Source organism: Acanthisitta chloris, unplaced genomic scaffold (genome assembly GCF_000695815.1).
Source record: "Acanthisitta chloris isolate BGI_N310 unplaced genomic scaffold, ASM69581v1 scaffold229, whole genome shotgun sequence".
NCBI lineage: Eukaryota > Metazoa > Chordata > Aves > Passeriformes > Acanthisittidae > Acanthisitta > Acanthisitta chloris.
In genome coordinates this window covers 71,785-97,430 of record NW_008692878.1, presented here as the reverse complement: position 1 = coordinate 97,430, position 25,646 = coordinate 71,785, and the positions used below count along the sequence as shown (strand labels likewise).

The following is a 25,646-nucleotide window of genomic DNA, read 5'->3' as shown; positions in this document are numbered from 1 at the left end:
GAGTGTCTGGGTTCATTTGCACAACTGTACTTCAGTGACAGGGCTCATGACTAAAACACGAGAGAGAGGAGTTGCACCCTGAAGGCACCTGTGTGTTGTAGCCATTGATATATTCAACAGAGCTGCAGTCAGTTTCACTGCAGATGTGGGCAGTGAAGTGAGATAAATCCTACCACTGAAACCTTCCTGCAGGCAGCTCCTGAAGAGCTGCTTGGAACAAAGGCCTTACTGCTCCTGGACAGATCACCTCCCAGGTAATGTCCCCAGGTATAGTGCAGACAGTGCACCCACATCAGTATGGCCCAACAGATCACAGAATCATTAAGGCTGGAAAAGACTTCTAAGATCATCGAATCCAGCCATTAACCTAACACTGTCAAGTCCACTATTAAACCATGTCCCTAAGCACATCTACATGTTTTTTTCAACACTTCCAGGGACAGTGATTCTGCCACTTTCCTGGTCAGCCTGGTCAATGCTTGTGTCAGATTGCGTGGTCAATCTTGTTTGAAAGAGCTGAAGGGCTGTAGGAGGGCTGTGTGTGACCCACAATGAAAATAAAGTCACTGTTACCATCTTTTGCCGGTCTTGCTTTCTTTATCCAGTCTGTCAGGTGTCTCACGAAGTCAAAGAAGAAATCTCCCTCAGGCACGCTGATGACCTGAGGGACACAGCACATGGTAACAAAGGCTGAGAATGTGAATAATAGAATAGAATCACAGAATATCCTGAGTTGGAAGGGTCCATAAGGAACATTGAAGTTCAATTCCTGGCCCTGCATAGGACAGACCCAAGAATCACACCATGTGCCCGAGAGTGTTGTCCAAACACTTCTTGAACTGTCAGGCTTCATGCTGTGATGACTTCTCTGGGGAGTCTGTTCCAGTGCCCAACCAGCCTCTGGGTGAAGAACCTCATACTAGTATCCAACCTACACCTCCCATGACAAAGCTTCACGCCATTCTCTCAGGTCCTATCACTGGGCACCAGAGAGAACAGATCAGTTGCCTGCTCCTCTGCTTCCCCTCATAAGGAAGCTGTAGACTGCTATAAGGTCTCCTCTCTGTCTCCTCCTCTCCAGGCTAAGCAAATCAAGTCCCATCCAGCTGCTCCTCATATGGTTTCCCATCTAGACTGTTCACCATCTTTTTAGCCCTCCTTTGTATGCTCTCTAACAGCTTTATGTTCTTATATTGTGGTGCACAAAGCAAGCGGCAAGATGCCACATGCAGGGTTGGCCATTGCCCCATGTATTTTGCCAGTTACACTGATGTGTTACAAACTGCTGATGTGAGACAGCCACTGCCAGCACCTTGCTTCAGGCTCTGTCTCTAATTTCACCCATTACTCCTTATTGCAGCTTTTTGTTTCACCAGAACAATTCCTTTCCCTTCCTGATGACTATCCCCATAGTTTCCTCCCAGTTGCCTGAGGCAGCTCTAAGCTGCACATTTTTCTTACTTAGAAAGAGAGCTTTGCCTGCCTGTGTTTCAAATCCTTTGGGGTGATTGCTGCAGGTTAGGACTGTGGGACTGCAAATGTCATCTGCATCGGGTTGGATCTTAGAAATGCCACACAGCTTGTAGGAAAATGCTTCTTGCCAGATAGCTCTGGCTCCACCAATGCATACCCACTGGCAGGTGGGTCACCCTGAGTATCTCAGGGCTACCTTGGCCTCTAGGTGGGTCACTCACCTTGTCAGAGATTTTGACGAAGAGGCTGAAGCCTTCAGAGGACTTTAGGAGCAGCCTGTTGGAGATGTTCTGGCAGAAGTCCTTGGCTTTTGTGCTGGACTCCACCTCAAATGCCTACAAAGAAAGGAAGATCCTCACCACTGCTATCTCAAGGTTAATTTCCACTTTATGCTCTCTTTGAGGAACTCCAGGTGCAGATGCACAGAAGAATTTAGATGCCCACCACCACTGAAATTAGTGACATTGTGGATTGTGGCTCTGGGCATGGGAAGGGATGTCAGCAGAACCGTCATGCTACTGCTGTGGCATTGTGCTTTGTGATGCTTTACCTATATCCTGTGCTGGCTTATCCAGGGCTACCCAGGCAATGCAAGAAATTCTTCTGACCTAATAGTGAAGTTTCAGAACTCTTTGTGGGGGAAGGGAAGTAGAAAAGAGAGAGTGAGATACCTCCAGGCTGATTTGTCCCAACTGTCTCACTACTAGCAATAAGAAGGTCAGTTGTCTGGCTTAGACAAAACGTCTGAGTTCAAGATAGCTGAATAGAGGGAAGATGATTTCCAGTTTATAGATAGATATCTACAGATGGGATATTAAATGACTGTCCCACCTGCATGCACATCCCAGTTTTGCCTTTTGAGCTGTGCTCAGCATTTACATTGCCTCAGTTTTGCTCTGCCCACTTAAAGAGATTCAGTTCATGGCAGTTTGAGGAATTTAAGCTTCTAACCATGAATGACTGCATTAGCCTGAGCCACCAAACCACCAGGACCCATATTCCACATCCCATGAGAGTCCAATTTGGAGTCCAGTGCAGTGGACTTCAGTGCAGATGCATCTACTGGAATGACCACCTGGTGACTTCCATGGCCAAACAGATCACATCAAACCCATCCAAGTGTGGTTGTCACACAAATGCATACATATAAAGCAGTGTCATGCTCATTGCTGATCTTGTAGAAAAAATACTCAAAAGTGTTGAGAAACTCCAGCAGTTCTCTCAACCCTTCATTACAGATAAATAAGAGCATGCACGGCTGCTGGAAAAGAATCCTCCTTTGCCTTCCATGGGTGTGCACTGCTTTACACATAAATCCATTTGGAAATACAGGAATTTAGCCATACATGAGGGTACGAGGGAAGAGACAGATGTGAGCCTCACAGGAAGGCTAATCAGTAGCATGAGTCAGCAGTACCTGCAAGGACACACCTATCTCCTCTGGCATCAATACAACTAGCTGCCTTATTAGCATGTAAGATACATAATAAGAGGTTCCTGACTGCAGGTATGATTTCTGTGTCATCTCAGGTCAGAAGGTATAATTTTGGTTACCTACTTGCCAGTGCTGTGATACTCTGCCCAGTTCCCAGGGAGCCCCAACATGCTACCCCCACTGGACATAGCTGGATGGACAATATCTGTTGGTCTAGGCTCCAAATAACTGATATCCAAGGCTTGTGAACAGTTGTGAGTGAATGGATGAACCTGCCCAGTTTTTTTTCTTTCTGGGGTTATATTATAAAGCCTCCAGTGAACACCACCACAGTACCTATGTCTTGAAATCCATTGATTTGAACAAATCAGAGCAGAAAAGGATGGGTTTTCTTTTTACTGCTGTGGCCCAGAGTCTTCTGAAAAGGCTGTTTTTCTAAATCAGAACCAGTATCAGCCACTTCTGAGATTTTAATTAGAAAATTGACAGCCATCCTGACAGAGAATAAGAATTTCCTTCTCCCCCATTTACCTCATCAGTGTCATCAGGGAAGTAAACCTTGTGGAAAATTTGGGTGGTTTTGTGTTGAATGGCTTCCACTTCTACCAGATGGGGTGGGTATTTCCTGGATCCATTCCTGTAAAACAGGTAGCGGCAAGTGCCACAGCATCATCAAAGCAAGAATCCTTGTTAAAATCTTCCATTTTAATACACATTCTTTTTGAGTAACTTCAGCTACTTAATATTACTGGTTTTTTCCTTCTAAAAAGAAGAAAGAGAATGGGGAATGTGTATTTGCTTAGGTTGTAGGCAACTTAAGTGGACCTGAACAAAGTTAATTAATCTGTATTTTTCCACACACACTTTATCAGCAACATACTCCACCCAATGTCCCTTTCAATCAGCTTGGTCAAAAATAAAGAGAGACTGTGAGCTTTCACTGTTCCCACAGTCACTAAAATATCTCCTAGTCGTATTTTCTCATATATATTTGGATGCTGTGGCACAGTCAAAACAAGGAGGTCTTTTGGTGCCATACCTCAGGGCTTTCTGAAGTCTCTGGATGCAGTCTGCTGCTAAGGGGTGATGTTTCCTGGATTGCAGGAACCTCTGGACATGGGGCAGGAGGATATTACTTGGAGGGAAAAGGCCTGTACATAACCACAACAGCTCCCAGCCTTTCTCTTCACTGTACCTACACAAGGAGAGACCCATGAGAAAAAAAAATCACTCATCTCACCAACAATTCAGATTTGCTTTGTCCAACACAGGCTAGTGCATTTGGGCCAAAGGGAACAAACAACTCTCACTTGATGTGGTTGTCTGTGAGCTGCTTGAGGGTCTGGCAGTAGATTTCATCCTTTAGGGGTTCAGCTTTCAAGGCACCTTCAAATATTTGGTCTGTCAGCTCATTGACTGAGCGGGTCCTTTTGGATGGGTAGTCACCCATATACTTCAGCACTGGTGGAAGACAGGAGTCAAGGATCACCTAACCTTGTTGTTTGGGGAAGTTCTTCTGTTGATGATGTGGCTGAATACATCCTACACAACTGCAGAAGGGGCTGCAATGGATGAAGGGAGCACAGTCTATGGTAAAGACTTTAAATTGCTTTAGATGTCCAGCAAGCTCTTTCTCCCTTTATCATGCATTATCTCACATTGAAAGGATCAGTTTGGGGTTGGAATATGTAGACATAAGAAAGTTGTGTGTGATCCTGTGTTGCCTGACCATGTATACAGGTACCACTGTGAAAGACCAGATTTTCAGCTAGTGTCAGATGCTAGTGGAGCTGCGGTAACACAAACCAAATCTTCACTGTCACGAATATTGCAACTATTCTGCATGAGAATAGACCACAGTTTAATCAATTGACATGTACGACACAGCAAGAGAAAAAGCATAAAAATGCAAATGTCCTCTTATTTTTTTACCAGTTCTTACAACTTCTCCTCCTGTTATTATTTATAATCATAGAATCATCAAGGTTGGAAGCAACCTTTAAGATCATGAAGTCCAACTGTTAACCTGGCACTCAGCTGTAACCCCTAAAGCCTAACTTCCAGCGCCAGATCCAGGCACCTCTTAAACACTTCTAGGGATGGTGACTCCACAACTTCCCTGGGCAACCTATTCCATGGTCTTACCATAATAACAGAATAACAACAGGAAACCAGTAGTAGCGCAATGGTGTAACATTAATCAGTAAGAGGCTTATACCAACAGAACTGTTCAAACCACGAAGTTTGAATCCTAGAGCCAAGTCCCACCCAAAAATAAAGGCTTCAACAGATTGGATCTATGGCTGCACTTAGCTCATCTCTCCCACACTGTGTACACTCTGCAAAATAAGGGATATTCAGGCATCAAACCCTGTCCTTGAGGCCATGTGGACTGGTCTGCATGCATATTGATTAGGAGTACAGCCTTCCACAGAAGATGCATTTTGGAGAGACACAGCTGCAGCAAGCCACAGCAGAGACAGTGAGTGTGGACCAACGGAACTCAGTAACTTGCTCCCTAGCCCTCATTTATTAAGAAGCAGACACACCTCCAATCTCAAGGATGTTTGAGCACAGATTTATGGCTCAGACTCATCTCCAAGCTTATGGCATGGTCTCAAAGCCCTTAAGAGGGACCATAAACCTTTCCATGGGGTCCTGAGGAGCCTGCTCAGCCCTCTGCCTGTCAGACCTGCTGCCCAAGGACTCTCCCAAGCAGTGAAAGGATATCAATGAAGGCCATGCATGCTTCTTGGGACAGCTCCTCGCTGCCCAGGATCTTCTTCAGCAGTGGTTGTTTGATGGGCTCACGGGTGTAACACCACAGCTTGTCCTTCCCACGGCTCTTGGTGATCATGACCCTGCTGAGGGTGTGCTTGGGAGGTGGCCTGATGGCAAATGCAAAGCAAGAGGCAGAGACATTACAAGGATAAAAGGGACATCTTGTGGGCAATGTTTTACCTGGGAAGGTTGCTCACAGCATCTGGCTAATGAACTCTTGCACCAAATGGGACTTCATAATTTACCAGTTCTGCCCAAAGATAACCATTTATTTGTACTTTCCTATGGCTCAGAAAAGTCCCTTAGGGATCCTACCCAAGTACTGACACCAAAACAACCTACCCTATCCCAAAATGTTTTTAACCACAAGAAGAATGGTGGCAGTGAATGGGCAGGGCAGCCACACTGAAAGCATGTAAGCTAGCAGTACAAGCCTATTGGGGGAAAACATCCCAGAGGATCTGGTCTGCCTATTTGGGTTGCCAGTACCATCCAAATAGGAGTGGGAGCTTTGGTCAGCTGCATTGAGCAGTGGTACACATTTAAATCTTTGGAGTGAGATGAAAATGCCTGCACCTAATTCAAATGCTGCCTATATGGTCTGAAGTTGTGTATGGAATCACAGGAAAGGAATAACAGACCACTAAGCACAGCCTCCCATATAATATTAGATTTCACACTGTTGCACCTCTGCTGAGAAGAAATCCTTCATAAAACCTTAACTGTGGAAAACCTACAGCTCACATGCCATGACCTAAACTGGAGGCTGCAGTTGTACAAAGTCACACAAGGGGATATTCAGAGACCTTCCTAGTAGCAAAATTTTCCTGATTCCTAAGCTGCCTGCAAATGGATTCTTATTCCTCTAATTTATGAGGATGGTTAAAAAAAAAATCACCTAAAATAATCATAGGAAAATTCCTCCAAGGTGTATGGCTTCACTCTCTCTTCACTGTCTGAAATTGCCATCTGAGAGGTTCTGATAACATCTTGTCGTTGATCAGGGGTCATTGTGACCAGTGCCTGTGGGATGAAAAGTTCTCTGTTACCCACAATATTTGATATAAAATATAAGTGATGTATTTAGAGAGAGGAAGTAGATACAAAATGCAAAGAACAGTGAGTGAGTAAGAGTAACCCATCAATTCCAGTTAACAGTCAGAAAGAACTGTGCAACTGTCATTTCTCTGTGTCATTTTCAGTCACTAATGCAAGGAACAAATGTTTCCATAGTGTGGATCCTAATGAAGACAACATGCTTTGGATTCTACAGCTCCATACATGAATGTAGCTGTTCCCTCCAACCCAAATACACCTTTAAGTAATCAGGTCAGCTGGAAGGATTTAGTACTATACATGGATAATCCAAGTCACAAGTCTGTGGTGTTATAAGTGCCAAGTTCAGAATAAAAGGCTGAGACCACTTTTGCCTTGGACAACTTGTCACCTCTCTCATCCGCTTCGGTTTCCACCTTATCTTCAAGGAGTCTCTGGCCAGACATAAAGCACTCCAGACAGGCTTTGACCTCCTTGGGTGTTGTACCATTCTGTAAGACAGCTTACCACAATCTCCAGTGGAGGCATGGTGACTGTAGGCAAGACGTAGACAGAATCAGTTGGAAAATCCCCTCTCTGCTTGGTCCGTTCATTGAACCCATTAGCCCACCCTGAGTTCATCACTTGTTCTCCTGTGTCCTGGTCCAGAACTATGAGGTCTCCTTTGAGGAAGCTTAGGAACCCAGATTCTTCTCCCACTGCAAGACAAACGACCATTAGTTTGAAATTTTTTCTCCCTGAACTCCTTGGGAATAATATATCTATATGCTTACCACGGAGATAGGCCATTTACTTACCAGGGTTTGGATTGTCTTGGAGAGTGACCACATACTTGGATCGTTTTCTTAGTCCTTCAAGGAAGGTCACCACCAGGTCCCGGATATCCTCCGCATTGTTGGAGGTGAAAGTGTATTCATCGCCTTTAATGGTGGCCAAGGTGAAACTCTGCCCTTGCAGCTTTCCTCCTCTGGGATATATTTTCATAGGAGACATAAACATGAAACATAATGACATCAAGAGGCAAAGCCTAGAAAAATGCCGACTTATGGTGAGATTACCAGCTAAGTCTGTTCCTCCTTACCTGCTGCTTGACACAGCCGTGATCTCTGGGAAAGATAGCTCTAAGAGAACCTGCTCCTGTTCATCCACAAAGTACACCCCTGTCCAGTTGACAGCTACAATCACATCATTTTTAGGCAGGCTTGGCCCTGGATTGAAGATAAGATATACAATCAGTTCATGAAGGGTCTTAACATACAGAAAATGTGTGCATTTCAAAGGAGGATGCAATGATCAAAAAACTCTGTCTTTTGTTAAGGAACAGAAATAGTGGCAGACTCACAGTCTGAGCCAATGCTAATCAGAATGCACCAAAAAAGAACATATCCAAAAAAGACCAGCTGGGTCATATCCTTCTTGTCTGCAGAATCCTTCATCTTGCTTTAGAGCATCCTGTGGTCTGAGGATGTGCTCTACAGACTCACCTGAGAATTTAAAGGCTTCGTAAAACCGAGAAAACAGCAAAGGCCACTTGAAACGTGCGAAATCCACTACCTCTTCCTTGACCTTTTTTGGGTCTGCCCTCTTCTGAGTATAAATTCCCTACAGAAAAAGCAAACCACAGTCAACATGAGGCAAAACCACAGTTATATTCAGGAAGAGAGCAAACAAAACCAATCTGTGTAACCTGAAGATCTTGGACTAATATTAAAGGACATCTCAATGTGGCTAAGGGCCAAAGTACTACAGGAACAAGTGAGAGTCTGGACAAATTCCTGTCCTTTGGTTCCCACTTCAGGGAATAATTTGACTTTGAGAAGGCTGAGCAAGCATCTAGCATGATCAGTCTGGGTCAGATTCATCTCAGCTGACTTTGAATTTCCCTAAGGTAGGTGTCTACGTTTTGGTGTGACGGTCCTTTAGCTGGAAATGAACACTCAACAGCTCTTAAGCATCTCATTCAGGGCATCCTTAGATACCTGACACTTCTGTATGAAGCTGAGAGGCCAATGGAGGATGTGCAAGATCCTACTGAATTGCAACCCTGGGTTGCCGTTGATAGTTACAGTGAGTTGAGTCTCCTACCACACATGGAGGTGTTTACATTTTAGGGATCTTAATCTGAAGCTAGCCCCTGCTGTTAAATGAATGCCCATTTTCATGCCTGGAACACCAATCCTCATGAGTGGTCATGAGTAATGGAAGGTGTCGTTGTGTGAAAGTGTCAAAAATATTCTAATTGAAATTGTGGAGGTTTTATACAATGCCTGGCACAATAACTTCCCAACAATTGCCTGGAGACATGAACTGCCACTGTAATACACCCGTTAACACCACAATCTCCTGTAACAGGAATGTCTTCCCAGAGAAGGCATTTTACTTCTCACAGTAAATGTCTGCAGGTTGTCCTTATCTGTCAGATCTTCCTGCCAAACCAGTGGTAAAGCTGAATATGGTTAGTACAAACCGTGCCCTTTCTCATTGATTTAGCTTCAGACCAGGTTAGGAGCTGAGATATGATGTCTGACATTTAAAAGGCACATTAAGCTACCGAAGCATGCTGCTGTCCTTGCCCCACCTTTTTATGTGCAGCTATAATGAGCTGAGCCCATTTTTCCACTGTTTTTGAAGCTGTGATCTCTCTGTCTGGGATGTAGGATGGAATTAGATTTAGCAGCCTTTCCAGTACCATCTCTGACCCATAGTCCACGTAGTACTGCTGGGAAGCCAGTTCTGCCAGATCTTCCTCCTGTGGGAGTCAAAGAAGCCAAGTTAATGCTGTTACCAGGTCGTCAGAACATACATCCCTCACCACTCAAGGAACTCTTCGTGGAGGCTGGATGTACTACAGAATAGTGCAAGGATTCTTTCTTTCAGCAGAACTTCACCAGCAGTTCTTGCACATCTAAAGTTCAGGAGATTGACCACTAAAAGCTATGATTAAGCCTTAACATGTTCAGTGACCAGCACCACACAACCCTGTACTGTGTGGGAACACGTTTGCCCCAGTCTGTCCTTGCAGATCAGTCTGTTTCTGATGCCTCCAGTCACCAGTGGGTGATTTTGATACAGTAGACAGAGCTTAATGATTGAAAACTGCAGGTGTCCATGACTTCCCACATTTGGGAAGCCCAGCAACTGAAGCACCTGTGCATAATGCAGAACCATAAAACGTCCTTTGGTGCAGCTACGTTCCAAGAACTTTGGGGTGAAACAATAGAGCTACTGAAATGATAATAGCCCAAGGAGACCAGGAGCAACAGAAGGTGGAGGAGAAAGGGTAGGACTTCTGACAGGATAAAAGAGCTGCAGTTAATGCAATATAGATGGGAAAAGATGATTTAGCTCCCAAGGTGACCGGACTCTACTGGACCACAGGAGAACAATCAGGTGCTGCAGAAGAGAGATTCCTTCAATTTTACACCTGGATGAATATAAACACAAGTGAGAAAAAAAAACCAAACCCAAAACAAACCATGATGGATATTTTCAGAGATTATGTTTCCTGAGATGCTAATTTCAGTGACACTGGAATAATTTTCTAAGCTCCTACAGACTCTAGAGCTGTAAGTTTCTGTTGCCAATGTCCCGTCAGTATATGGCAGCATTGCTGGGTTTGTATTGCATGGCAGAGGTCTGGGTAACATGAAAAGCATCTCTCATGTCTAAGACATGAGATGCACCAAACAGGGCTCTGCTCTGTACCTCTGATCTGGTGATCTGGTTACAGACTATTTGTGGCCCTCCAGGCTGAGGCTGAAGGATGAATTAGTTCACTCTCTCACTCAAAATTTACCAGGACAGAGTGCTCATGCAGAAAATGGAACATCCAAGCCCAGCCAAGAGAATCTCATTTCTGTAGCTACTGTTTTTCAAGTGAATACCAAAACCCCCAAGCTAATAGGGGTCCAAGGATGAAGAGTTATCATTTCCTTTGTTGAAACCTTTTTCATAATCTTGTTGGACCAGACCAGTAGCTACTGAGGTCACATACCTTGTCACACCGGTACTCCCCAAACTTCACTCCTCGCACAATCTGTTGGTAAATGAGATTGGTGGCCACATTGTCCTCATTTGGGTTGTGCCAAGGAGTGAATATCTCCTTCCTGAAGAAGAGTCTCCATGGAGCGTTGCGCTCCTGCGCTCCCTGCTCTTTGGCGTACTGCTCGCACTGAGACACAGCATCCATCACATGGTCATTGCCGCTCCCCAGCGAGGAGACCTAGTCAGGGCAGAGGGAAACGTGGCATTAACCTGACTAAATGCTGAAATTTCTAGGTAGAGATATTTATTTTTGAGTCACTCATTCAGACTTCCTTTATAATCAGAATAAATCAAAGTATCTCTACTAGCCAGCCAAGACTGAATAGCTCTACAGCATACCTGGGTGGTCCATTTCATTTTGATTTCCAATTTCCCATCCAGATTGGAAGGAGAGCAACAACATGAACTAGCAAAGACAATGGTCCCATTATAAAGCATTGTTGATTCATACTGTGCTTAGAAACACCCCGTTTCAAAGTCATGGGCTGGGATACAACCATGCTGAGCATCAGACAAAACCCAGAATAAAAAAGCCTGTTCTGTTACAGAAATTTATCATCTCTGTCTTCTCACGTTGTCTGGCATGAAGCCCTAAAGCTTCCCCTTGGACTTAAAATCCCTGGCTGAATGTCTCCTCAAAAAAGACGAAGAAGATGGAGTATAAACGATTTTCCTCTCCACCTGCAGGTAGAGGCGGACACATCTGAAGGTGAGAATATACTTCATCCTCTCACACAGCAGCTGCAGGAATACTTCAGTTTCATTGACTTACAGCTGTTGTCTCACCTGATGAAGTTTTACCCCAGGTTTGTTTTCCCTTCTCATTTATGTTTACCTATATTTGATGGAATTTTGGGAAAAGGCATGTTTTTAAGTTAAATAAATCCGGTTAAATGCCAAGGCAGGCATGGCAGTTTGGATTTTAGCTAGTTTTGGAAGCTTAATTTCAACCATTAGCTTTCCAATTAAATGCGGCAGCTCCCTTGCATGAAAATTCAGGTTGTTTGTTTTTCTGGAAATTCACCTCAAATAAGCTTGAGTGAGAGCAAGAGCATAGCATCACATAATTATGCAGGTGAAAAGGAATTTCTGTAGGTTTCTGGTCCAGCCCACTGGTCAGAGCAGGTCTATCTTTGAATAGGCTGCTCTGTGCATTTTCCTGTTAAATTCTGAACATCTCCAAGGATGATTTTCCTACAGCCCTGCTCCAGAGTTTGACTACTCTTATTGTGACAATCATGCTGACACTTGCACTGTAAAAATGTTCTCTCTGCCTTTTGGAAGTTACGTGACAGTGAGGACAACCTCCCTCTCTCACAGAGCTATTCAGGAACAGAAGATATACCTTGTCAAAAAGTGCAATGTATAGTGAAAAGCCAAATCGGTCCTTCAGGCTGATTTTGTCGGCCAAAGAATTACAGAGCTCTTTAGCAGTTGTCGCAGAGTCGGTCAACAGTGTTTTTGTCGTCCCATCCATAAACGTGACCGGCAGCATGATCGGTTTCTTGTCGCAGAGTCGGTCAACAGTGTTTTTGTTGTCCCATCCATAAACGTGACAGGCAGCATGATCGGTTTCTTAGACTTGGTCGCCTAGTGGATTGAAGTCAAACTTAATAAAGTTATGCACATTTCAATCCTATTTACCTACATACTCTTCCATCCCATCATTTACTAATTCCTTATTACAATGACTGTCTGCTTTTCAATACTACCCTAGCATATTTCGCAAGAGGATAATGTACGGTCAAACACTGGAAGCACTTGGAAGTACCAGATATTTAACACATTCAAAGTGCCTGACTCAGTAAATCCAAGCGTGGTGTGCCTGGGAATGGTGATGGACACTAGAGCACAGCTGTATATGCTAGCAAACCAGCACAGAAAAAGAGCAATTTTTTGCACAAACTGCCTGTTCCAGCTACGACTATCCCTGAACAAGTTCCAGGGACCATTCTCAGGAGGCAGTTTGCCTGCAGCCATCATCTGGAAGACAATTTCCTGGAATACATAAGGACTTGCTCCATGTCAGCTGGTTTCAAAGCCCAACAGCATTCTTAAGCACATTTAGCTTACAAGTATTGATGCAGCCAAAAGGACTGATCTTCAGCATATTCTGGAGCAAAGCCAGGATGCACAGGGAATGCAATATCTTGGAATAACCTGAAAATTCTTGACAGAAATAGTCACTTTGTCACATCACATTCTGTCCTGACAAAGATGTAGCTCTTGTGACAGTGAAGGGCTTAAAACCTGAGCCCCAGCTGCCAGGGGAGGGGACGGAGGGGTATGTACCTGCAGCTCTAGCCAGCTGGGTGGCTGTGTCCTTGTTCCATTGGCAAATGTCCGCCTCAGTCTCTCTTCACAATAGGGAGCATAACCTGGGGGGCCTCCGTTGATAAAATTCCTTAAATACTGTTGGCAGAAGGTAACACAGTGGTTAGACCTTTGGCTCTAGAGTCCAAGAATTTGCAAAGGTTAAAAAGTAATGTTTTATTGAAGAAAAGCCCTCTGGGACTAACAGCAGGGATAGCACTCAGGCTCAGATAATCCCATCACTGGAAGCTGAGAGAGAGTAGGACAGTCTGTATCCTGCTTTGTTCTTTGACCTTGCATTTCTGGCCTTGGAGGAGGTAAGACAGACTTTTGATTGAACCTAGTGCAGCAGCTTTCCTGTTCCTGCTATTGCTGCCACTGATTTCGATATCTGTATTTGAAAGATGTATTATAAAAAGTTATTGAGTGTTGGCCAAAAAGATGGGAGTGAATGAAAAAAGATGTGTAAGTAATGATCCAGGGGAATAGTAAGTGAATGCCACTCAGAACATTTAGCTGCCAGCACAAAAGATCTTTCACAGTGACATTAAACAGATATTTACTTAGTCAAATTTTAAATTACATTTTGGAAGATCCTAAACCAGAATTTGAAGCACTTCAGCATATGCTAAAAATACAACCACATTATTGTAGAGTAAATTAACTGCCGTAACTTCCACAAAATGAAATATCATAGAATCATAAAATCAACCAGGTTGGAAGAGACCTCAAAGATCATCGAGTCCAACCCTACCATCGTTACTAGACCATGGCACTAAGTGCCACATCCAGTCTCATCCTGAAAACATCCAGAGATGGTGAATCCACCACCTCTCTGGGCAGCCCATTCCAGTGCCTGATTACTCTCTCTGTAAAAAATCTCTTCCTAATATCCAACCTAAACCTCCCCTGGCAGAGCTTGAGTCTGTGCCCTCTTGTCCTACTTCTAGTTGCCTGGGAAAAGAGACCAATCCCCACCTGACTACAACCTCCTGTCAGGGAGTTGTAGAGCGTGATAAGGTCTCCCCTGAGCTGCCTCTTCTCCAGGCTAAACAATCCCAACTCCCTTAGCCTCTCCTCATAGCATGCACTTTAAAATATTAGATAAAATTATTGGCCAAAATGTTAGCTAAGACTAATAGTTTTGTAAATCAAACATTTCTGAGAGACTTTATAGATAGATAAAGGGTCTCTGGATGACAACATGCAGCTGTTCCTTCAGAAACACCGATTGCTTTATAACACTGTCAGCTATAAATAAGATAGATAAAGAGACAGACATTTCTGGCAATTGAAACTTATAGAGACACTCTGAAATATACAGGTAATACAGCCAGATTATGTGGATGAGACATGCTGCAAATGATTTTAAGCAGTTGATGCCACATAAAAGTGTAGTTTTAATTGTCCTGCTGTAAATAATGAACTATGCAGTTATATATTTTTCATGTTTCTACTTCCTTGTGACTGAACCCAAGCCCATTATTAGTTGAAAAAAAGGTGCAAAGAACAGGGGAGCTTATGTGTCTTGACCTGTGCTTAACTTATGATGCAATAAAGGTGTGTACTGAAATCCAAAGTATAACCTGCATATTTGGGAGCTGGAATACATATGAAGACTGCCTCATTATCAGCTGAATCCTTCTCAGAATGTTCAGTTCTAATTGATACTTTTAAATGACAGAATCATAGAGGGGAAGTGATGCCATCCAGAGGATCCTGGACATGCTTGAGAGCTGGGACTGTGCAAACCTCAAGAAGTTCAACATGGCCAAGTTCAAGGTCCTGCACTTGGGTTGGGGCAATCCCAAACACAAATACAGGCTGTCCGAAGAATGGATGGAGACTAGCCCTGGGGAGAAGGACCTGAGGGTGCTGATGGAAGAGAATCTCTAAATGACCCAGCAATGTGTGTTGACAGGCCAGAAAGCCAGCTGTGTTCGAGGCTGCATCACCAGCAGTGTGACCAGCAGGTCAAGGGAGGAGATTCTGCCCCTCTGCTCTGCTCTCATGAGACTCCACCTGGAGTACTGTGCCCAGCCCTGGGGTCCCCAAGACAAGAAAGAGGTAGACCTGCTGGAGAGAGACCAGAGGAGGTGAGAAAGATGCTCAGAGGGAGCACCTCTCCTATAGAGACAGGCCAAGAGAGTTGGGACTGTTCAGCCTAGAGAAGAGAAGGCTCCAGGGAGACCTTAGAGCACATTCCAGTACCTAGAGGAGTTGCAAGAGAGATGGAGAGGGACTTTTGACAATGGAGTGACGTGACAGGACAAATGGCAGCCCTTTAATCTGAAAGAGGGTAGGTTTAGATTGCATATAAGGAAGAAATATTTTCCTGTGAGGGTGATGAGACACTGGAACAGGTTGCTCAGAAAAGCTGTGGCTGCCCCATCCCCAACCCCTTCCCTGCAAATAGTCAAGGCCAGGTTGGATGGGGCTCTGAGCAACCTGGTCTAGTGGAAGGTGTCCCTGGCCATGGCAGGCAGTTGGAACTAGATGATCTTTAAGGTCACTTTCAATCCAAATCATTCTATGAATCTGTGATTCTGTGATTCTATTAGTCTATGCCTAAGTCTCAAGAACAACCCATAAACTATTTCTAAGATGTGTTTCACTCACAATATAATCTTTGGATATTACAGATTTAAACTCACACAGCTTCCTGTGCCATGCTTTCTCAGATCTCATTTCCACACATAATTTAATTTTCTGCCACTCTGCCACTGATTTATCTGCTGCATTAGATTACATATTGGCAAGGTCTGGGGATGAAAGAGGGATTTCTATTCTTGACTTCAGCTCTTCAAGTTCTGAAGACCCAGTACCTAACCTAATATCTATGGAAATTGATGGAACACCTTTATTTCCAGTCAGGCACTGGAACAAACTGCTCAGGGAAGTGGTGGAATCACCATCCCTGAAAATGTTAAAAAAATATGCAGATGTAGCACTTGTGGACATGGTTAATGGTGAGCCTGGCATTGCTGAGTTAATGGTTGGACTTCATCATCTTAGAGATCTTTTCCAACCTAAATGATTCTATGACTCTATGACTAATTTGGAAAGTAGACTGTTCAAATCTAAGCAACAGAACTTTTCCCAGAAAAAAGGGAAAAAAATCATTAACAACCTGATTTTCAAAAGCATCAGCTACTTAACATCTCCACTGACTTCAGTCCTGCTGATCCACAGTGCTTCTGAAGATGGATTACATGTCATCTTTCATGTGGCTGTTTAGAAGTGGACTTTTTCAATATGACATATGGTGGAGCACGTTGTATCATGCGGAGAGTACATATGCAAAAGTACTACCAGGTAAATGAAATCCTTCTCTTTCTATGTGCAACTTTTTAATATTAATTTATACTTATAATTAGTTATGTACTTCTATTCCTTGGCAATTTTGTTAGAGTACATGCCTGAGGTCATACTGTCAAAGCCCATAGATGCTTGAATAAATGCACAGACCTTTGCATATGAGAAACAGGGGAGAAATGCGGGCTATTCTAGTTGTGCAAATTCTACCTGCAACCTCTCACAATCAACTTTCTGGACAGAAGTCACTTAATCACATCTTCACACATGTGCAGTTCAGGAAGTATCATCTAAACTGGTTGTCTACATTCCCTCTAGAGTCACAGGAAAGAGAGGGTCACTTCTCAGGAGTGACTCATCTGATTCACATTAGACATTAAACTTGGGATCATGTACTCTTTTCTCAGGAACTTAACGTCATCTCTATTTCTGGCAAAGATAGAGACCAGGATTCCCTCTACTGTGAAACCCAAGAGAAAACTGGTTCCATGTGTGGAAAAGAAAATGTATTGGTAGACAATTCATGAGGCAAACGTCATCTACAATTTACCTTCACAAACTTCTCAGAAGGAGCAAAACATCCCACGCAGAGGGACATCAGGATCCAACCCCTGGCATGGCTGCTTTTGGATGGGTTCTGGGTCAGCTGCTTACAGATTTGACAATAGATTTCATCCCTGCAATAGGAACGAAAAAAAACCACATTAAAGAGGTGGTGGTTTTCAACACTGAAGCAGAGAGAGAGAGAGACAGACCCTGTCTGAATGTGATTGACAGTTAAAAGTTCATTTTAGCATCTCAAGGTTCTGAATTTAAGTGCCCTAATGATGGTCACCCTGATCGCTGCAGAATCCCTAAAATGCCATCCATCACTAGTTGCTTAATATTCTCTGAGTCTTCAGAGTACTTCAGCTGAGATTCCCACAGCTGACTAACACTGGAGAAGGACGGAAATAAAAGGGAATCTCAAGGTTCAGGGCAGCTCAATATCACCCCTGGATGATGGAGTCAATGCTGGCTTCTTACAGTAATGTCAAGACAGTCACCTAAAATAACTCTCATATGGGGCTATCAGCTGGGAGTCTTCATTTGCTGGCTGTTCTTCCTGAGATACCTGAATTTGCTTTGTGGAAGTGTTGGGAACTATCAGCTCCAGTGGAGATCAAGGTTAGTCCAGCTTTTATGTCCAAGCAGGCACATACACTGACAGGTATCTCAGTTTGGGATTTACTGTCCACTTTTGATTTTATCTTAATTCTCTACATGCAAAACGTGTGATAACAGTACTTCCTCATCTACATGGGAGGCCTCAAGTATGTTAGGCAACCTATTACACTAACAAAACCCATGGGAAAGCCCATGGGACACTACCAGATCTGCCTGCAAAGCCAACTTTGTGCAGAAAAGTAATGCTAAGGGCCTTATGGTGAACTGGGGGGGTAAAACTAAACTGAGAGGAAGTGATCATCAGATGAAGATGCTCACCCTGCTCCTGGAGTAAGCAGACAAGTGTGAGAGAAAAGAGTGAGACTACATAGACAAAGACTGTATTACAATACACACACACACACAGATGGGCTAAACCAAAGATGTGCAGTTGGCCTTAATTTGGCACTTTCCAATTTTTGAATGCTTAATTCAGCACTCAAAATGAGTTTGAGTTTTTTCATTAGTGCACCATTAAAATTATTCACACAAACAAAAGAGATCTAATGGTCAAATGGAAAACGAGAGTAGTGAGGAACAAGAATGAGTATTAAAAAAACAATCTAGTAGCCACTAGCACTTTCAGAAGTGTTTGAACCCCTCTGTGTGGTCTTTCCATTGGGCCTGATACGGACAGCAAGGAACATGATCCAGCCCAGCCTGCATTATACAATACAAAATTGTTTGAATAGCTCAAGAAAAGCTAAAAGAAGAAAGAATGAAAAGAATGGCATGTTCATGCCTTTGTCTTTATTTCTAACCTTAAGGCTGGCCTGAGGATGCCATTACCAATAATGAAATGGAGCTTCTCCAGGTTGGAGGTGGGTCGGTCTTCGAGCATGCTATTACCCTGGAGTGTAGACTCACCATCGTGAAGTCTCTTTGTCACCTGCCAACCAGACACATTGCTCTCTTTCAGTATAGCCAGTTACTATGACTCCCCCCCACCCCCATCCCAAGTGTGTGGTGCCCCCCCAGGAAGACTCTTCCACCAGCCAGGAGGGGTCTCAGAAGTTCTTCAATCTAGGACTGTCACAGCAATGGGAGGGGTTGACTGTGTTTGCTTTAATCATGTATGGGTAAAGTTAAAAATGGCTCTGTCTAGTCACACTTTCACCTGCTTGGTCTTTTCCCAGTGTTTCTACACTGGCACCCATGCATCCCAGCTCTGAGCTGGTCCTGTAGCTGGGAGAGGGCCACCAAAGATCTTTGGAATAAACACATCTTATTGCCAAGGAGGACCTGTTCCTTTAACTTCGTCATACTAAAATATTAATTAAAACACTAACAAAATGGACCCACTCCCCATGCTAATGATGCAGCTGAAAATGCATAAGCATGGTGCTGTTTGTGAAAACAGGGATGGCTACCAGCTCTCTGTCTCACCTAGTCAATCCAGTCTCCATTTAGAGCCACAGGAGAAAGACAGACATTTCTAGAATGTCTTCAGAGCCACATTAGGATAAGCTGGATTGGGTCTGATTTCTCCCCATGGACCATAAAGGGAAGGAGGGTGACTATCTGAGGGAGCAATCTTCATACTCTCAAGCAGGTATAGCCAGATGAGATGGTGCCAGCTCTGGAAATGGGCACTGTTTTCATCCCCCCAGCCTAAAATCTTTGTTGTTCCACATTCTTTTGAGAAGGGATTTTTCAAAAGCTCTCAGCTTGGTAACTGCTCCCATGAGGAGTTTTGTTCCTGGCACTGGAGTGGAACACAGCTGGAGACCCCAACTCTGCTACCTAAACCACAGTGGAGGGCAGGAAGCTAAAGGCAGGGATAACACTCAGACCATCACAGAGTGGTGAGAGGTATCGGCAGCTGGATGGAGGACTGTGAAAAAGGGCAGGGAAGGTGCTGGATGGATGGAGGACGGGAGCCGAGGGGAGGCCGGCGCAAGGTGCAGAATGACTCAAGGAGACACGGGAAGCCAACCTTTCCCCTTAAACACTCCTTAAGTCTTTCAGGCAGAGAGACAGGTAGCGCCAAACCCAGAGGAGGGCTGGTTCTATGTTGTCTAGGGAAAAGCAGAAGAGAGTCAGAGAGGGCTGCAGACAATCCAACGGCACTTGTGCTGCCAGGCGGCCAAGCGTCTCCTCTCACCTCCTCCGTCAGTTTGGATTTCTTCTTGAGTGTTAAGGAGACCAGTTTGTGCCGCACACTGTTCTTCTTGTGCCCATCAATATTAGTACTCTGCAAAGCAAGAAGGATGGATGAAATGTAGTGAGACAGAGAACCTTGCCAAGTGCTCTCCCTGCTTCCCCTGGGCTCCTGAAAAATACCACTAATCCTGGGCAGAGAGTAAGATATTTCAGAGGCTGGTGGGAACCACAAGTATGAATCCATATTCCCATGCCCCTTGATAATCCAAGTCTGGTTTTGAATTTTGTAGATACACTCTAACCAGTAAGTGTCCCTCAGATCAAAATTATATATTGGGAACATCTGAAAAATGTTATGTTGAATACATGGCTGAGTCCTTGTTAAGCCAAGTCCACCCAGTTCTGCCATATGACAGTGCAAATATGATGAGCAAGACCATGCTCTGAGACAAGCCATCTGTACAGCAGGTTTGTAGCTGGAAGCCATCTAGCCAGGGATTCATGGATGGGTGGTTACCCACAGTGGTTTCATAACTTTTAACCAGTTCTATGCTCTATTGGATTTATCAGAAGAATAAATTTGGTGTGGGACAGCCCAAGGCACTGACTACATATCAAGTTACTGCTGGCTTTCTACTTTCATACCAGACTTTTTGACCCAGTTAATCTCTCCCCATTTAAACACCTTTGAAAAGGCTGTGATAGGTCTTTTCAGCACTTTGAGTCCTGCAGCTGTGATGGTTTATATGTTCATATCCATTATAAAGACAAATTGATACTGTAAACCTGGATTTACATACAATTTTGCTCAGGATCACCTCAGGCATCTTTGTACTCTGCAGAGAAGATGCAACCACAAAGAAAAAGAATAGCTTAAATTTTCCTTCTCTTCTGTACTACCTGATGTCTCAATTGGCCAAAATATACCTTTTGAAATAAACAAGCAAGACATGATGGGTAGAAGGAACGAAAGGAGATTCTTGGTACATATTTTTACACCACTACAATCCAGATGAAACTACTCAAGTTATTCACTGAAGTGCTGAATGGCATCATAGTTTCTAAAAACTAGACTTGTTAATTTACCTCTGCAAATGCTGTAGGGGCTTGCCAAGAAAACCTCTTGAAAATTAAACAGTGACATTCAGAAGATGCCAATAGTAGATAATAATTTGCCCCATTGAATACAGCAATTGCCAAAGATGAAAGCATATCAGCACTATGGACATTGATTTATCCAGAACAATCTTATCAGGGAAGGATACAAAGATTAAGTCCTCCAGTGACATCCCTGAATACACTGAGAATGCAATAGCGACATTTTTTTTTATTTTCACAGCTTAATTTCCTAGTAACTCATTACTTCCTGCTCCAAGATTAAGGGCACATTTTTAGTTTAGTCTCTTCTGACTCAGGGCAGATCAAAGACAAATCTGTAAATGAGAAGCTGATGACAGAACGTTGCATTCCCCCTATGCACTTTAGCCCTGTGGGGTGGAGGAGAGAGATCAAAGCCCCATGAGAGATATCAGGGCACTTCCTTCACTGTATTGCTGGGGGACATTCGGTGATCCCTATGAAGAAGGGACAGGATCAACACCTGACACACAGGCAATTCTCCCTTCACAGCATTAGTGCAAATAAAATTGACAAACTGATTGCCTGCAGCAAATCCCACAAATTGTTTCTTTCCAACCCATTTCAATATCCAACACCTAATAACAGCTTCCCTCTGCAGCTGCACCAGTTACCTCTCCTTCTCCCTGCAGAGCCTGCAGTTCTTTCTTATAGGTCTTCTTCCCAAGAGTCTCATAGATTTTTGTCATCACTGGTATCTTCTCCCCACCATCACTCATGGCTGTGTGATACTTCGGCTCAGGGAGGTCTCCCATGAAACGGAGGATAGTGATCCACACAGCGAGTGCTGCCTATTTGAAAGGAAAGTTACACTCCATCAGTTCACACCAGGGCAGTGGATGGGGTGGTCAAGCCATGCTGAATCCATCAAGATCACCACTGTGGTCTCTCTGTACATCTGAGGAGATAAAACACTTCCCTGTGCCACAGGCAGCAGCTTTACCTGCAGCATACATCCCCTCTGAGCATGCCAGGCAGGCTGGTGGCTGGGACCACACATTCAGGCTCTGTGTTTGTGTCATCATAAGTGTGTTTGTGCACTCTACAAGGGGTTTGCTTCTTGGTAGGAGATCCAACCTTATCAAGGGACAGTGACTGGCAGCTCCTAACTCACTGCAGAGGGGAAGGAGAACCACAGCAAAGGCAAGTTCGTGGCCAATGTAATGTGCATTATAGCCATGCAGGTTCAATCGATTTCTGCTCTTGTACTGCTGGCTATGGGAGAAGCATTTCTGTACTTCCAGCTCTGCACTGGTGCATATGACAAGGTAAGAAGCAACTTTTCCAGTCCCTAGAAGTTTAACATACGGTACTCACAGAACAATTTTCATCTCCCATGCCCTGAGTCCAGAGCACTTCATTAATTGTCTTAACACAAATATCAAGGTACAGAGATGGAATGACCCCTCCAATGCTACATCCTTCTAATGCTCATTTTCTTGCCAGCACTCCAAGCATGCGACTACTGACACACGTGCAGCAGATAAGTGTATCCCAAAGGGAAACTGCTGGTGCCCTTTGGCTGAAGGGTTCCCCAGGCTTTCTCCAACCCACCCAGCCCTGCTCAAGGTTTTTCATCCCCTGCCTCACCAACTGGTCTCCTTCATCTTCATGGTACAAGAGAGGCTGCTTGAGAGGCCGGCGGATGTACGTGTGTGTGGTCGTGCCCTGGAAATATGTGGCAGCAAACTTGGCAAATTTGTACTCTGAGAGATCTTCCTCCTCTTCCTCAGGGAGAGGCAATGCTGCATCCAGGTCCTCTTCCTCCAGCTCCTTCTGGACTTGCTCAAGATCCTGTTGGGGAAGGACATGTCAGACACTCAGCATGGCTTTGGATATTGAACTACCCTTTCCCTTCAGGCCTGACTTTTCTGTCAGTCTGATTTTCACCCCAAAATGAGAAGTCAGCAGGAGTGAAAACATGGAATATAGCTCTGGAGCCATGCAAAGTCCAACCTCTGAAGCACATGCCTGTGCCCAGGAATGTCCCCAGAGACATAGGAGAAGCAATAAGTACAGCCCCACTTATAGTATTGGGAAATGGTGTCCAAGAACTAAATGCTGTGAGCTGTGATGAACCACAAAGGGAGAGATCTCAAAGGTCACAGGTTCTCAATGATCTTATAGTGATACTATTCTCCTTTATTCAGTAGCCCCAGAGAAAGCTGGCAGGCTGCCTGCCCATTCCCAGCCACAACACTGTGGTAACCCTCTGGGACCACACAGAAGAGCCTGGCCTTGGCTTTCAGAGACCCGCTTTTGTAATTCTGCACTCTTCCCTGATTCATTAATGTTTTGCTAAAGCTTTCCATGTGATAGCCAGGCTCATGCATGTCTCTAGTACCTCAAAGCCATTGGGTGCCTGTCCTTCCTGGCCAGGCAGGGAGGATGTTGTCCCCAGGAATCCAAACATCTTGTCCACCATTTCTGAGTCATTCACTGGCTCGTTACGAGCTTTCTCCATTTTTTCTAAGAGCTCTTTCTTCCGACGTGCTTCCTCCTTCTCTTTTACTTCTCTCTCTGCATCTTCCCGTGCCAGCTGGGCCAGGCGAACCTGCAAAAGGACAACTGCAATGACCGAACTGCTCCTTCCAAACAGTTAGCACTAAGTTCTGCAGGGCCTGGCTACAGAAAGGCAGACTGCCCAGGGCTTGGGGCACTAAACCAGCACCATGACTTGGAGCAAATCAGTGGCATGTCCATGTCTCAGTTTCTTAACTGCTGAAGGCCAAAGATAAAGCATTATCCTCTTCCTTAGTGCCTGTTTATGGGTGTTGGTCCATGCACAGAAACTCTAACTGACCTTATTTTTTTCTTTTACACAACAATCCTGCATGTGCACACACACACAGAGTGCCCCAGTTCCCCCTTCAGCCTTTATACAATAGCAAAAGCAAGTGAATAATAACTATAATCTCTGACATTTCTGTGCAGCAGATCAGAAGTTCTGGAGCAGCTTCAAACTAGTTAGATCACAGAGTAGTTTAGAGAATTAAAAACAAACTGCACAAAATGGGGCAGAAATCCTTTAGATATTTTTGCCCCTCAAAGAAGCGATACCAGTCCCTGGAAAACAGACAGAACCCCACAAAGAGATCAGTCCCCATGTACTTGGTGTTTCTTTTCTGCTTCCTCTTTGGCTTTCTTGGCACTCATCTCCTTTCGGAATCGTTCCTCTTCTGCCAGCCGAAGTTTCTCTGCTTCCAGGCGTCGATGATACTGTGGGAATAAATAGAAGAGCCCTTCTTAACAAGCATTGATTTATTTGGGGGTTTTGTTACTTTACTCTTTAAAAACAGATCACAAGAGCATGTGATGTGGAAGCACATTTTTCTCCCCTCTCCCCACCTCTGTTTCTCACAACTGATCTCTTCTCCGTGGTACTTACTTCCCCCCGGAGGCGCTTATACAGCCTTCGGGCAATCATGCCCCGGGCATAGGCCTGGACAGTGAGGACAGCCCAGAGGCGGTGGCGGTCCCGGGTAGCCACGGCATCGGGCCTGAAACTCGATGATCCGCCGGCGAGCCATGTGGTACTGCTTATGGAGCTTGCGGGATCGGTACAGGGCCTGCAGTCTCAGGAAGCCAATCCGCATCTGCAAGAGGGAGCAGGATGAAACTATCCCACCACCCAGGGGCTCACTCACCACAAGCAGATTTCCTTCACTAATCTCCTTCTTGCATGGCTGTAAACAAGAGCCACTGAAATCAGTCCCCAGGAGGAAAACCTTCAGGAGGGAGGTTCTCCAAGAAGGTGGAGAAATGAAGCCCTCCAGCAGCTGCATTGATTCAAAGTCCAGGAAGGACAAAGGTGGTTTCCTCCCCACTGAGTCCTACAGAGTTTGTGCCCTTGAGAGGCCTCAGAACATCTGGTTTGCCATCCCAAGGTAGTCACAAACCATGAAGGTTGCTACCATGGAGGCTGAGAATGTGCAGACCTGCCTGACAGTCAAGGTGCTGTTTCACAGCAGGAAGCAGCATCCTGACCAGCCTTGAAGTGGCTATTCCTATCATGTTGCAGGCTTGAAAGATGATATTCAGACACTTTAGACCCCAACACACTTCCCAAATGACTTGCTGTCAGGTCAGAGCCAGCTGGGACAGGGAGCACCCCAAATATGGTACCACCTTGAGATGGAGTCTGTTTTGCAGAGGAAGCTGCTCTTCAGTTTTCAGCCATCTGGAAACTAGGGGAAGACTTTTGAAATACCAAGTGACCAGTTGGTGCAAGGACATCTAACTCATGGGGAAAAGAACAGCTAGAAGGTGACCAGGTAGTCTCTTCAATGAGTAGGCAAAGCAGTAAGAGTAAACCTCCATTTATCACTCCAACTGATAAAAGCCAACCTCACCACCTACTACATTCAACAGGATATTTTGAGCTGGGAAACTCTTACATATGTCCTTGATGAAAAAGATAGGATGGCAGAGGTGTGAGGAACCACCCCAGTACTTACAGCACCATACTTCTTCCTGCAGTTATGTCCACGCCAGTATCTCTGAATCATCAGGACTGAATTTCTCACTTTCAGGAAATTGGACCTGCAAAAGCATTTCAGTCACTTGCCTCTGTGATTTGGCTGCAAGTTATCATCTCCTGGGTCTCATTTCTTGGAGATTTGAACCTGAGCATCCCAGTGGAGTAAACACCACAGTTTTGGCCAGAAAAAAATCTTTCCCAGCTCTCCTTGTTTTAATAAAAAGATCTGTAGGGGCTCTCTCTGATTGGTCTCTGCAGACAGATTCTTTCAGGTTATGGAAATAGGAAGAGCAGGAGATGTTA

General features: G+C 44.5%; 1 protein-coding gene across 1 annotated transcript in view; it reads right to left on the bottom strand.

Moving 5' to 3' along the window:
• The window catches only part of LOC103809946 (unconventional myosin-VIIa-like), a 64,672-nt gene that overhangs the window by 4,055 nt on the left and 34,971 nt on the right, over positions 1-25,646 (bottom strand). Inside the window, 25 exon segments of the mRNA XM_009082819.1 lie at positions 574-661; positions 1,695-1,808; positions 3,440-3,545; positions 3,948-4,103; positions 4,219-4,372; positions 5,639-5,796; positions 6,588-6,712; positions 7,253-7,443; positions 7,543-7,712; positions 7,827-7,953; positions 8,230-8,347; positions 9,324-9,494; positions 10,740-10,967; positions 12,135-12,304; positions 13,078-13,201; positions 16,968-17,094; positions 18,385-18,512; positions 19,728-19,817; positions 21,478-21,654; positions 22,454-22,657; positions 23,208-23,417; positions 23,975-24,082; positions 24,252-24,345; positions 24,347-24,459; positions 25,321-25,405. Of these exon segments, the coding sequence (XP_009081067.1) occupies positions 574-661; positions 1,695-1,808; positions 3,440-3,545; positions 3,948-4,103; positions 4,219-4,372; positions 5,639-5,796; positions 6,588-6,712; positions 7,253-7,443; positions 7,543-7,712; positions 7,827-7,953; positions 8,230-8,347; positions 9,324-9,494; positions 10,740-10,967; positions 12,135-12,304; positions 13,078-13,201; positions 16,968-17,094; positions 18,385-18,512; positions 19,728-19,817; positions 21,478-21,654; positions 22,454-22,657; positions 23,208-23,417; positions 23,975-24,082; positions 24,252-24,345; positions 24,347-24,459; positions 25,321-25,405 (3,536 nt within the window).